Consider the following 14,078-nt stretch of genomic DNA (forward strand, 5'->3'; position numbering starts at 1 on the left):
GCTTCTACCAGTCACCTAGGAAATATAAGCTAGGGAACAAGACACTGATATTTAGGCATACCACGAGAAAATATATTGCTTCAGTGAACTGAATATAAAACACGATCAGTGAAAACACCTGGAAATCAAAAAGAACAGATTTTAGTTATGCTTCTCTCTTTCAAAGAACTTAAGTGCTTAGCTATTATTGTTAGTTCTAGAGAAGTGAGTTGGCAGTGACATTTGAAATATGATAAATAAAAGCATACAGAATGTCTGCTTCTACTTTTAGCACTTGTCTGATTCTTTCTCCAGAAATTGCATAATGGAAACTACCCTAAAGTTAATTCGACTCTAATACATCAACCTTACTTGTTGTAATAAATGTATTCTGTATTACCGTGTAATGATAAAGCCATACTTATTGAAACTGCCAAAGTTATTGAAAGAGACATAGGAGCTTTTTGCTGTTATCACCTGTATTATTAATTGGAGATAATTACTGCAGAGCAGCTGGCTGTTGGTTTTAGGGAGCATCAATTGTTCTTCTCACCCAGCTGTTAACTAATAAGGATAGTCAACACATCTGTTTCAACAGCTGGTAATTAACAAAAGCCTAATTGCTGCAACTCTTTTAACATCCAATCTGTGAAAAAGAAGGGATGTAGAAGAATATTATTTACTTTGTGCTTTGCACTTTCTGAGACCAGTTTCTCTTTTCTCTCTCTCCCCCCACTTTTTTTTTTCTTACTTTGAACACCACTGCCTTTGTATGAAGCATTGAATGGCAGGAGAACACAATATGGTAATCCAGAGCTTAACTTTTTCAGATCTTTGTTGGTGTTTCTTATTGCAACATTTCTTTGCTAACTTGCAAGATAAAATGGATCAAAAGCATTTTGAGTAGTTCCATACAACTGTTAAAATCCGCAGCAGTGTGCCCTAGGCTGTGTTGCTGTTGTCTCAAGCATCCAAAGGAAACGGAATTCTTTTTTCTTATGCTTTTCACATGCTTAGGCACAACTCCCAAATAATTTCCACATTCAGATGCATAATTTTTGTTTAAATTTCTGCATATGTTGATTAACATGAATGAAGTCAGGTGTAGCAAGTCCTCTTCCTTTGGTTAAAACTATTTAAGCTATCCATCTCTGTAAGAATTTAGCTCACTTATTTAATATCAACTTACAAGTATTTAAGAAAACTTTTGGCATATTTATGAAATCTTGCTTAGTCTGTTTTTCTTTATAATGTGATTTGATCTTTTTAAAAAGTTGCCTTTAATTCAGATATCCTTGCTTCTTTTTGCTTTTATAATAAATGAATAAGAAATTTATGGGTTTGCACTTAAGACACCTGAATAAAACTTATTTCACAGATGAAAGACTTAAAAATTAATAGTTCTTTTATTTGAATACTTTCAGTATACTTAATTATGAGCAGTTTCAGTCAAATATATTTCATACAGCTTTGCTTATTGAGCTTTATGTTTATGCTTTTTATACTTCTGAGTTTGCTAGTTACATATTAATATGTACATGTCAAATTGCTTATTTGTCTATTTTAAAAATTGGCATGTAAAATATAATTGATTGAAATGTTTTCCTTTAAGAATATACTTTTTCAGTTATGGCTAAGTTTGTTCAGTAGTTGTTTTCATAGTCATGTTTTTTAAAGCCTATATGCATAAAATATTTTTGATGGATGAAAAATTTGCTCATTAATTAATGATCACATTATCATATTATCATACTGATTTTGCTTTCACCACATTCAGAAAAAAATTTAGAATAATGTTATGGTTAACTTGATAGACATTGATTTTGGTACTTATTTAATATGAGCATCTGAGAAGTTCTTAGCTAAAATGATAGTCAGATTTACTTGATTAAACTTGCTTCACTAACTTTTCAGTTGGCAATATTTCTATGCAAGCAGTGTTTAAATTAATGTTGAAAGGTATAGAAGAAATTCTACCCAAGTGCTTGCCATGGACTGAATTGCAGATTGCATAATTTCAAAATTTTTTGCTGGCAAGACAAGTTTAGTTCAGCAGGTGTTCAGGTGATGAAGTGTACTATAGATGTAATGAAAAAACATGCATGATCCTGAACAAATAAACAAAATACTGCTGGCTAAAATTCTAACTAAATACAAGGGCACTGGCATGTAGAGAAATGTTTACGACTCAAGTGAAAAGGAGGGGAATATTGTCATTTTGGGAAATGTTTGCTTCTTGAGTTTAAATAAGAATTTAATTTTCTCTGTGTGCTCATGTTCTTAGGTAGTACCAGAGAGCTTAGTGAAAGGAATGTACTCTGCCATGAGAAAGGAGAGTGGGTTTTTTTTGAGGAAGCCACATGTTAAGCAACATTTCTCTACCACTCAGCTGTACCCCCCAGCCTAGGAAACAATGTTCTGACTGAAATGTTTAGTGTTTTCCTGTATATATTTTTTTTTCTTGAGGAAATGACCTCAGGAACAGGTAGTATGGCATGGGAGATGAAAATTTAATAATTTAATATATGTTTCTGGAGACCATAAATACTACACAATTAATCTTTTTTCTAGATATTAAAAAGCAAGTCTTATCAAGTGAAGAATAGAGTTTTAGTGAAGCCACTATGGTAGTCAGTGGTTTTGCATATGTTAGAAAGTGACTTTCAAAGTGTAGAAAATGGCTGGGGTTGTGGCTCAGGGGTAGAGCGCTTGCCTTGCATGTGTGAGGTACTTGGTTTGATCCTCAGAACCACATAAAAATAAATTTTAAAAAAGGTATTTTGTTCTTCTACAACTAAATATATATGTATAAAAGTGTAGGGGCTTGGGTTGTAGCTCAGTGGTAGCACTCTTGCCTAGCATGTGTGAGGCACTGGGTTTGATTCTTAGTACCACAAACAAATAAAAACAATAAAGGTCCATCAACATCTAAAATATATATATGTTTTTTTAAAGGTGTAGAAAAGAAGTCTTTGGGGCTAGACATCTAACACTTAACAAGCAACAAACTTAAGGCCATGGTAGCATTTTTTGAGATAGAGTACATCCAACTTAGAAGTAAAAGGAAAAGAAACCCTCCACAGTCTAAATTCATGCACAAAGAAGTGGTTCAAGACAAACATTTCACATTATGGCTTAACAAGTAAGTTACATTGGACACTAAAAGTGAAAAGCAAACTATACATCTGAGGAGGTCGATATCTACAATATTTAAGGGCTCCAAAACTCAATAGCAAAAAAAAATTAAATAAATAACTGAATTTAAAATGGACAATAGACATTTCTCAAAAGAAGACACACAAATGGCCTGGAGGTATATACAAAAAATATTACTAATCATCAGAAAAATGCAAATTAAAAACAACAATTAGAGCTTACCGTACCCCACTAAAATTGGCTATTATCCAGGGAAATGGAGAAAATCAAATTCCGTGTACATATAATTTTGCCAAAATGAACCCAAATATTATATATAACTATAATGCACTAATAAAAGAAAAAATTAATAAATAACTAATTACCAAAAAAGTGGCTATTATCCAAAATACTAAAGATAACAAGTGCTGGCAAGGATGTTGGATGTTTTCTTTCATTACATTGGATTTGCTATTCGATTGCCCCTGACTTTCATATTTTCTTATATGAAATCTGCTGTTAATCTTATTGAGGATTCCTTTTATATGATGTACCCTTTATCTTTTGCTGCTTTCAAAGTTTCATCTTTGTCTTTGCCTGCTAATATAGAAACTTATATTTTAGGATTTAGTGTCTTGAAAAAGCCAAAGAGTTGCTTTGGGTGGGAATAAGTTCTGTAATATATAAACTGTTATTAGTAGCCTGTGTGGATTAAACAGTATCCAAGGGACCACATTCAGGAGTTGTGGTCAAATAGGTTGTGTGCACAATTACAACTGGGAAGACTTATAGATTTAGAAATGGAACATTAAAATAGTGATGTCAGAATTTAGAGCATTAGGTCAGAGAACACAAAACTGAATAATTAAGCCTGTGTCTTTTTCTGGCAGTAAATCACAGAAGCCTAGTTAAAGTGAACATATCAAAGCTTAATGTTAATGGATCCACAAAGAATAAAATGAGCCAGGCAGAAACTGAAAGCAAGTAAAAATACATGTGTGTCTGGATTGAAAATTAAATGAAGAACTAGGAAATAAGCATAGAATGGAATTCAGGTTAGCACTGAAACTGGTGTCTTGAAAGCTAGAGGAAACTTTCAAATGCACAACAAGGTTGTTGATTCTTAGCTAGATCCAGTAGGGAAATTTTTTTTCTCTCTACCTTTCCTAATTTATGGGTAAGTAGATAAATGCTTAGAGTCTTGTGCAATCCCCTAAGCCCCCAAATGGCAGGATTCTTTGGGAGAGACAGTTACTGTAGTAGAGAAAACTCCTCACCATTATCCTTAAAATTAAGTTATATGCAATTACTGATGTATCCTAAAAGCTGTAACATTACCTTTTTACCAACAGTCTACAAAATTAAGGGAACACTGAGGTGGCCTTTTGTCACTAAAGGGACTAACATTCCAAAACCATATAAATGCCTCCAAGAAAGATCTGGGTGCCATATTAAAATAAATCATTTGAGTTTAAAAAAACAATTCTTAAAGCAAGTTCTTTATATAAAATTACATACTACAATTATTGATAATAATTAACATCAGATTTTAAAAGTCCCAAATTTTGCCTAGTGTTTATAGCATAGTAGTTAAGAGGAAGGTTTTTGGAGCAGATTAAATTCAAATCCTTCCTCTGTCATTCATTAACTGACTGACATTTAGTAAGTTACTTAGCATTTTCCTCTTCTGTAAAATGGGAATAGTAATAACAACTCTTAACAAAGATATGTTATGAGAAATAAGTAAATGAATATATCTAATGTACTTAGAAAAGTACCTAGCTAATGTGTGTATATAATATAAAATATATTATATACACACATATACATATATGTGTGTATGTGTGATTTAATGAATATATATGTGTATATATGTAACAGTTATTATATATATAACATAAATATATAACATTATAAATTTATAATATAAATTGTAGTACTATATTGTACTTAGACAAAGACCAGGTTTATTTATAGGTTCTGCTTTTTGTTAATGGACAATCTGTGAAATTAATAATGTCTTATTTTCCTCTCTTCTTAAATGATAGAAATAGGATTATTCATATAACAAAATTTTTCAATCTCCTAATCTCTCAAATAACGTGTTCCATAAACATCATATAACTATACAAATTCTAAGTATTACTATAAGTGGTAGTATTGATATTAATGATAAACAGCCTCCAACTTAAATGATACATGATGAATTATAGCCCCTAAAATCAAGTCTCAAAAACATTTTCTATTTTTAAAGATGATCAATGAAATTCCATAACTTATGTTTAAAGATGTTTCTTGAAAAAATATTGCATTTTGCATACTCTTTTCTGGAAGGAAAATTACATGATATATGACCAATAATGAAAAACATGTACTTTTTACCTTGGTCAACACAGGGGGTTTTTTGGTAAAGATACATAGAATCATGAGGAAAACCATAAACACCAAGACCTCACAGGGACTCAGACCCCGTTCTGTGAGTAAAAAGGTTTTGAGAATACAAGCCATATCTACATTGAATCCTTATTTTCTGCACATGTTGTGCCAGAGTTCTTTACTGGTTCCTCATCTGCTGGGTCAAGTTGGTAATTATGCTATTTTTTTGTTTTCTTGTTATTTACTTTATAGTCACATATTGGAGTACTAACTGTGTGCCAGGCACCATTTTAAATATTTTACAGATTTCATCTGATTTTTTCCTATTATCAGCCCTCTAAGGTATAGAGCACCATTATTCCACTTTTGTAGGTGAAGATAAAGGCACATAAAGCTTTAGTAACTTGCCAAAATGGACGGTTTCAGGATGGTATCTCACCCATTCTGGTTTCAGAGATAGCTGTGTTTCTTGTGCACCTCTCTCTGCTCTCCATTTCTGTGTTCCATGGCTTCTGTTCACTGCTTCTCAGTCAGTTTCTGTCTATTAATTAATGTTTTGATTTTTGGTTCTCCCATAGCTCTCATTATCCCTCTGTCATGTCAAACCATTTGATAGGTCACTAGACAGTGGATGTATGACTATTTTTGAGTGAAGAACCTGATCAGCTCTGGTTGGATAAACTGAAAGTCATGATGCAAGCATAAAATGTAACACCCTCTAAGGAATCACCTCTAGGGAACATTATGCTGTGTCAGTATGCTATGGTGAGCAATCCAAGTCTTCTTTGAAAAAGGTATATAAATGAAATCTGGTAATTTTTACCCTTTTGAATAATAGTTTTTAATTTTTTAAGGGAGAGATGGATTTATTTTTCTGATCCTCAGGAATTTTTTAATTAAATTATTTATTTATCTCTAATTTTGTTATACATGATGGCAGAATGCAGTTCATTTCATATTACACATATAGAGCACAATCATATTTTTCAATGATGAACATTTTTCTCCCATAATATGGCAAATGTAAAAGTTAACACATACAAATTGACATTTTATATATATTTTTAAATTTATTTATTTTTTCTAATTTGTTATACATGACAGCAGAATACATTTTGATTCATAATACACAAATGTAACACAATTTTTCATCTCTGGTTGTACACAAGGTAGAGTCATACCATTCATTTCTTCATCTTTGTACCTAGGGTAATGATGTCCATCTTATTACACTATCTTTTCTGTCCCCATGTCTCCTCCCATCCACTCCCTCCCCTTTGCCCTATCCAAAGTTCATCCATTCCTTCCATGTTCCCCCTCCCCTATTGTGGATCAGCATCCACTTATCAGAGAATACATTTGGCCTTTGTGTTTTAGGGATTGTCTTATTTTACTTAGCATGATATTCTCTAACTCCATCCATTTACCTGCAAATGCCATGATTTTATTCTCTTTTAATGCTGAGTAATACTCCATTGTATATTTATACAACATTTTCTTTATCCATTCATCTACTGAAGGGCATCTAGGTTGGTTCCACAATTTAGCTATATTGAACTGTGCTGCTATAAACACTGATGTGGCTGCGTCCGGTAGTATGCTGTTTTTAAGTCCTTTGGGTATAAACTGAGGAGTGGGATAGCAGGGTCAAATGGAGGTTCCAATCCAGGTTTTTTAATGAATCTCCATACTGCTTTCCAGATTGGCTGCACCAATTTGCAGTCCCACCAGCAATATAAGAGTGTGCCTTTCCCCCTACATCCTCACCAATGCTTATTGTTGCTTATCTTCTTGATAACTGCCATTCTGACTGGAGTGAGATTAAATCTTAGTTTTGATTTGCATTTCTCTAATTGCTAGAGATGTTGAACATTTTTTCATTTATTTGTTGATTGACTGTATATATTCTTCTGAGAAGTGTCTGTTCAGTTCCTTAGCCCATTTATTGATTGAGTTGTTTGTTTTTTTGGTATTAAATTTTTTGAGTTCTTTATATATCCTGGACATCAGTTCTCTATCTGATTTTCTACTAGGTCCCTAGATTGCTTATGAGGTTAAAAACTAAAATTCTATGATGACTCTAGTCGTATTGCTTGAGCAATTGTTTAGACATATTTTTATAAAAATATCTAACTAGATCTCTTGCAGATATGTTTAGTAGTATACCACAGTCGTATATACTCATGGCTACCCTGGAAAATAATCCCATTAAAACTGTTAACATAATATTAAATTATAGTGTATTGAAATGTGGTGCATATGGCAAAATATACAGTGTTTTCTGGATACTTGTATTCTAGTTCCAACTTTCTTTCTTATTGGCTTTCTTTCTAATTAGCCCTGGATAATTTACAGATGTTTTTCTGTGCATGTTGTATTAGCAACAATCTCCTCATCTATAAAGTAAGGGACTAAATTACCTCTAAAATCCTTTCCAAGTCTAAAATTGTCTGGTTCTGTGATTTAATTTGTACTGTATGCTTCTTTACTTAGCAGATATCACGCATACAATCAGTTACTTCTGTTCTATCATAAAAATAGATTTCCATTAATGGTCTTGGAGTTACCAAAGGAAGGCTTAACTGTATCAGATTATAACTATTAAAAACACATTCAAACCAAACATAATAAGATCAGAACATAGGATAATAATAGTTTATCCATAATACCTATAACCTGTAGTGTTCAATGTTGTAAACAGTGTAATCTTTTCTTTTTCTGTCATCCTAAACTACTAGATAAAACTCTAAGGAAACAATGTACTTCATTTCTAATATAATACCAGTACAAATGGCTGTCATATTTAGATGACTACTCAAGATAGGCATACAATGGGGCAGTTAACTATATGAGACTAACCTAATAGTTAACCAATATTTTTTCAATCACTTTAAGAATATTCAAAGTATAATAAAGATGGAAAACACATTCTCATTATTCTGTGAACCTCCATATTGTCAATAACTCTGTTACCAATTGATGATTTGATTCCATTGTTTTACCTGGATATAGAGATATGGTTATCATAGAATATTATACAGTGGTATAAAGGGAAATTATGTGTTCGGGGGTCAAACAGACCTGAATTTGCATTTTAGTCCACCAGTCATTAGCTCTGTTATATTTATAAGTTACTTAAGTATAAACTTACATTTTGTAAGTAAGTTCATATCCATGAACCTGTTTTATCACTTGTAAAATAGCAATAATTGGAATTGTCTAATAGGTTGTTGCAAGATAGGTTATAAAAACATATTTCAAGCACTTGATACATTTTTAACCTATATAGATAGGCATTTAATAAGAAGTATTGGTATTAGTTAAGCATAGGTGCTTTAAAGTTATTTCAACGTATGCAGCAAGTTCAGTGATTTTTTATAAAGTATATAAACACACACTTACCATAGGACTCATCATTTCTACTTCTAGAGATATTTACTCAAAAGAAATGGAGGTAAATGTCTACAAAGTGACCTATATGCAGATATTTAGAGCCCCGTTAAATTAATAATTGCCAAAAATGAGAGAAATCCAATATCACTTAGACTGTGGTACATTCACAGAAAGTAATATTGCTCAGTGACATAAGGAATCAGTTACTGATACATGCAATAATATAGATGAATCTCAGAAGTATTATATTAAATAAAAGAAGCCAGACTCAAAGACTGCATCATATTTATGTATATAACTTTCTAGGAAACAGAAAAACTGTCGGGACAAAAATCACATCAGTTGTTGTGTATAAAAAGCTATATACTGAAAATGGGTGAATTGTTGCTTTATGCAAATTATGATTTAATTATCCTGACTTTTAAAATCCATGTGCATACTTATATGATATTGCATACATGTTTTGTTTTGATAAAACAAAAACTTTACCTAAAAAAATGAGTATAAGCATAAAACTTGTATTAGCATGTTCACTTAAAATTATAATTTTCTACAGAAATCCTGACTCACTGTAGACTGCTCAAAAATATATTTTCAGTAATTTTACCAAAATTTTCAATTAGAGCCGGACACGGTGGCACACTCCTATAATATCAGAGTCTCTGGAGGCTGAGATAGGAGAATCTCAAGTTCAAAGCTAGCCTCAGCAAAAGCTAGGTGCTAAGTAACTCAGTGAGACTCTATCTCTAAATAAAATTCAAAATAGGGCTGGGGAGGTAGCTCAGTGGTTAAGTACCCCGAGTTCAGTCCCCAGTACCAAAAAAAAAAAAATGTTTTTTTCAATTAGCATATATAGAGAATGTGAAGAGTATAGTATAAGGGAAATATAGAAAATTTATTCCAACATAAGTCTGAGGGGAAAGAAAACAAAGTATGCTTACTGTGAAATATGAGGTAATGTGTAAAAACAAGTCCAAATATATCAATAATCACAGTGTATGTATAAAAAACGCTATAGGAAAAGATACATGTATCAATATGAATAACTGACCAAAAAATTGTCCATGAATACATAAAGATACAATATCTATAAAGTATAAAATATTCTTGAAAATGATGAACCCCAACTCACAGAGATGTTTTACTTTATGTCTGTGAGGGAAGGAAGTAGATATGACTGGTGATGTGATTTTGTGGGACAGGATGATTGATTTTTTTTTTAATTTAAAGCAAAATAGAAAATTTCTAAAAAATTTAAAGCAAGATAATACCAAAAATGGCATTATCTATGCTGTCAACTTTTCAGTTTTATAAATGGATGTATTTATTTGCAAAAACACAAATATGGCAGTTTCTGTTTGTAAATGCATAGAATATCTCTTGAAGGAAACACAACAAAAAGGTAACTGGCAATCTCACTAGAGGGGATATGTAGTACTGAAGATTGGAAGTGGGAGACTTACTTTACATCGAACATTCTCTTACCCTAAGTTTCATTAGTTTTATTTACTGTATGCATTTAATTATGTGAGTATGTACCTAGATGATAGCATGCAGTTTTTATAGAAGAAATTGCCAGAAAATGGGAATGGTATGCTCAAAAAAAAAAAAAAAAAAACAGGAAAAATATCATTTGCTAATTTCCTTAATACTTCGAAATAAAATTCATTTTTTTACTTATAGTGTGATGGAATTATGTTAATGAAGAATCTAGGAAATACAATAGAAGTAAACAGCACTTTAAAATTAGTTTTTAATGCTCCATGTTACAAACATTCAATTCAAACTTCACTAACACAATGCCCCGCTCTGAAACAAAAAGGATTTACTTACCCAGGAAGTCTAAGAAGTAGATCTGCGTCTGTCTTCTGGCATATATAGCTCTAAGAGTACAAATGATGTCATCAGGAATCAGTTTTCATCTGGGATAGTGGGATGGAGTACTCTGATGAGAAAACCTGGATCTTGTATCTGAGGTGATAGAGAAGGAAGTTCATCCTAGCTGCTAGGTCTGAAGTAGTAGCCTTGTGCCATTGCGTAAGGAGATTTTCCCTCAAAGACAGCATGACCAGATAAAGTAAGGAGATTTAAAGCCAGAAAGTTTATAATAACCTTGACATAGTCACCAGAGTATAGAGAGAAAATTAGACATTGAGAATAAGAAATTGAATTGTTTATGAAGCAACACTGCATCTTCATTGCCAATTAAATGTGGGAGTGAAAGGGAAATGTTCAATATTTCCTTAAGCATGAGAAATTTAAGTTCTCACACAATCCATTTTCATTATGGAAGTTTCTAAGCAAAGATCTACATTTTGGTATTTTCCTACAAGAACATTGCTTTTTTTGTTTGGTTTTAGTTTTTTGTGTTTATTCTTTGCAGAACTATCAGTTTAAAAAAATCAGCATAATCACCTAAAGTATTTAGCACTGGCATATTTTTCAAAGTTTCTGTTACCTGACTATTACTGATGTATTTTAAATACAAGCAACAGGATATTTGAAGTTTTATTGAACTGAATGCAATGTGACCTTTTTTGTGTGATTCTTTTTAACTTGCTGTTAGTCATAGTGAGTATCTTTGCCTTCCAAAGTACCATTACTGTCCATACTTTAGGGTACAGTGAAAATTGGGGAAGTGGTTAATTATTGATGTCAAAAACAACTACTTGGGTTGGGGTTGTAGGTCAGCAGTAGAGTGCTTTCCTTGCATGTGTGAGGCACTGAGTCCAATCTCTGCACCACATAAAAATAAACTTAAAAAAATACAGGTATTGTGTCCGTGTACAATTAAAAAAAATCCTACTTTTTTATTTTAAAAGATTTTTCCTTATTTGTTAGAGTGTTTCATCTATAATTATGGAATACACCATGTTAAAGTAAGCATTCAAACATCTTAAGTTTAATTACAAAGAGAACCCTTTGTTAGAATTTATTAGCCCAGATAGAGAACAAATTAATATCTTGTGTCTAAACTTTATATGCAAATATCGAAACTGCTGTACATTTTTATAATTCTCCATTATTAAAATAGAAAAATGGCATTATCTATTGTTCACTTTCATTACACTAATTAATTTTTCTGTAATTGGGATTTTTTATTTTTCTTATGACTGCATTCTTATGCAAGAAAATAATCCCACCAAAATCACAATGGATTCAGCAACATTTTATAACTCCACTTGAAACTTTCAATTATTTTTAAGTATTGGCATTGATGTAGTTTGTGAGGTTTGTGACAATAAGATTGCTTTGTGTTATCTATCAGACAACATTTCGGGTAAAAAAAATCTTTTCATGCAAATTTAATCTCAAATTAATAATACTAAAATCTGCTTACTGGTGCTATATTTTAAAAACTATGCTGAAAACCCTTTTGGTATTTCTTAAAATCTAGTGTGAAAGATGGTGAAAAGACAGCAAAAGGTTTTGAAATTACTGTTTTTAACCCTATCAAAAACACTATAGATAACAATACATTTCTAAAAAACTAAAAAAATATATATTTGAAGTTTTCACCATAAGGAAATGATAACTGTTTGAGGAGTTAGCGTTTAACCTGATTTAAACATTATAAAATATACACATGTGTTTAAACATCACATTACTTAATTAGAATAATTTTTATGTTTTCAAGTTATCAGTTAAAATAAATTTAATTTGAAATCTCTAGCATTCAAAGTTGCTAACATTTGCCTTTTAGGGATTTTTTTTCACCTAACAAAAAGGAATCAAAAAGGTTAAATCATTTCTGTAAGAATCAGATATGTCAGGTATTTTTTTTTCACATTAAATATCAAAGATGGCCTGGCAACATATTTAGAATTTTCTGAGCTTTACTATTAATAAAGTTAAAAGAAAATCTAATGTGATTAGGCAGTGAAGCCACATTCAATTTGTATGTGAAACACCCATTGTGCTTATCTCTACCCTAGATATTGCTCTGAACCCATGTACAACATTCTGAATTCTGTGTATAAAGTTAAACATTGCAGAAGGGCATATATCTGATGATACAGATAAAATAAGGTAGAAGTTTAGTAATGAGCAAAGTTCATAATTTACTGTTCATGTCTTTGGTATTTCTATTATTAATACATTTTAATCATTTTCTGTGAAATTAAGACACTAATAAAAATATTGATAAGTTTTTCAGCTCCCAGAAATGCAAGACCTCTATTCATACTGTACTACTATATTTTAACACCACAAAATTAATATTGAAATTTTAAAAATGTTAACTATTTACAGGCAAAGTTGTTATCAATGCAAGAAGCCAGAGAAGCTGCCATTGAACAGTACAAAAAATTGGAAGAAGAAATCCAGACACTACGAGTTTACTACAGGTAAAATTCTTTTTAGCTTGGGCTTCAATAAATATTGTTTAGGAAATGTTTCTACCTAATTTCACAATAGTGAATGAGGAGATACTTAAGTAAAATTAAAAATTACACAGTCAAAGCATTTTTGTAACTTTAAAAATATTTAGCCAAAAATATTCATCATTCTACCTCTTTTCCTTCCTGCATTTGGTAAAATTTAAACTCCCATCAAAATCATAAAATTTACATAACTCATTACTAGATGTCTAAATAAAACCTTGTTAGCTATTGAACTATTTACCCATCTAAATGCCACCTCTAAGGTGATATATGTTTTTTAAATACTATGTCAGTAGCAGTCATAGTAACTTTTCAACTATTATAGTATACTTATGAAAGTTTCTAAAGAAATGTCTCTAAAGGATTTTTGACTGACTTAATTAAGTTTATGTTCCAGTATTTGTAAAATTAATTCAAAAAGTCAAAACTGGCTTTTCTTCTTAAATTTATTTATATGTGGTGCTGAGAATCAAACCCAATGCTTCATACATGCTAGGCAAGTGCACTACCGCTGATCCATAGCATTTTTAATGAAAAGAAATAGAATAGAAAATGTCAGATTGTATCCTGTATAGTAAGAATAAATACTGTTTTATTTTTGTGTCAGTTTTCTGATGTGTATGTGAAGAGAGGGATAAGATTATATATTGGGTTATATGCAAAATATGTGTGCTCACAGTAAATCATGGTTTAGAAAAAAAGTTTGAAAACATTGATACCCTACAGATTTTTCAACTACTAATATTAAAAATAACCTCAAGTCTGAAATGTGAATTCACTAACTGAAGTTGTACTGAAAGTTGTTTTTGTTAT

General features: G+C 31.4%; 1 protein-coding gene across 1 annotated transcript in view; it reads left to right on the forward strand.

The window, feature by feature from the left end:
- Window positions 1-14,078, forward strand: part of Mipol1 (mirror-image polydactyly 1) — a 323,741-nt gene that overhangs the window by 207,638 nt on the left and 102,025 nt on the right. Inside the window, exon 12 of the mRNA XM_026408983.1 lies at window positions 13,135-13,229. Within this exon, the coding sequence (XP_026264768.1) occupies window positions 13,135-13,229 (95 nt within the window). The remainder of the gene's footprint in view (window positions 1-13,134; window positions 13,230-14,078) is intronic.

This window comes from Urocitellus parryii, chromosome 6, assembly GCF_045843805.1.
Source record: "Urocitellus parryii isolate mUroPar1 chromosome 6, mUroPar1.hap1, whole genome shotgun sequence".
Classification (NCBI taxonomy): domain Eukaryota; kingdom Metazoa; phylum Chordata; class Mammalia; order Rodentia; family Sciuridae; genus Urocitellus; species Urocitellus parryii.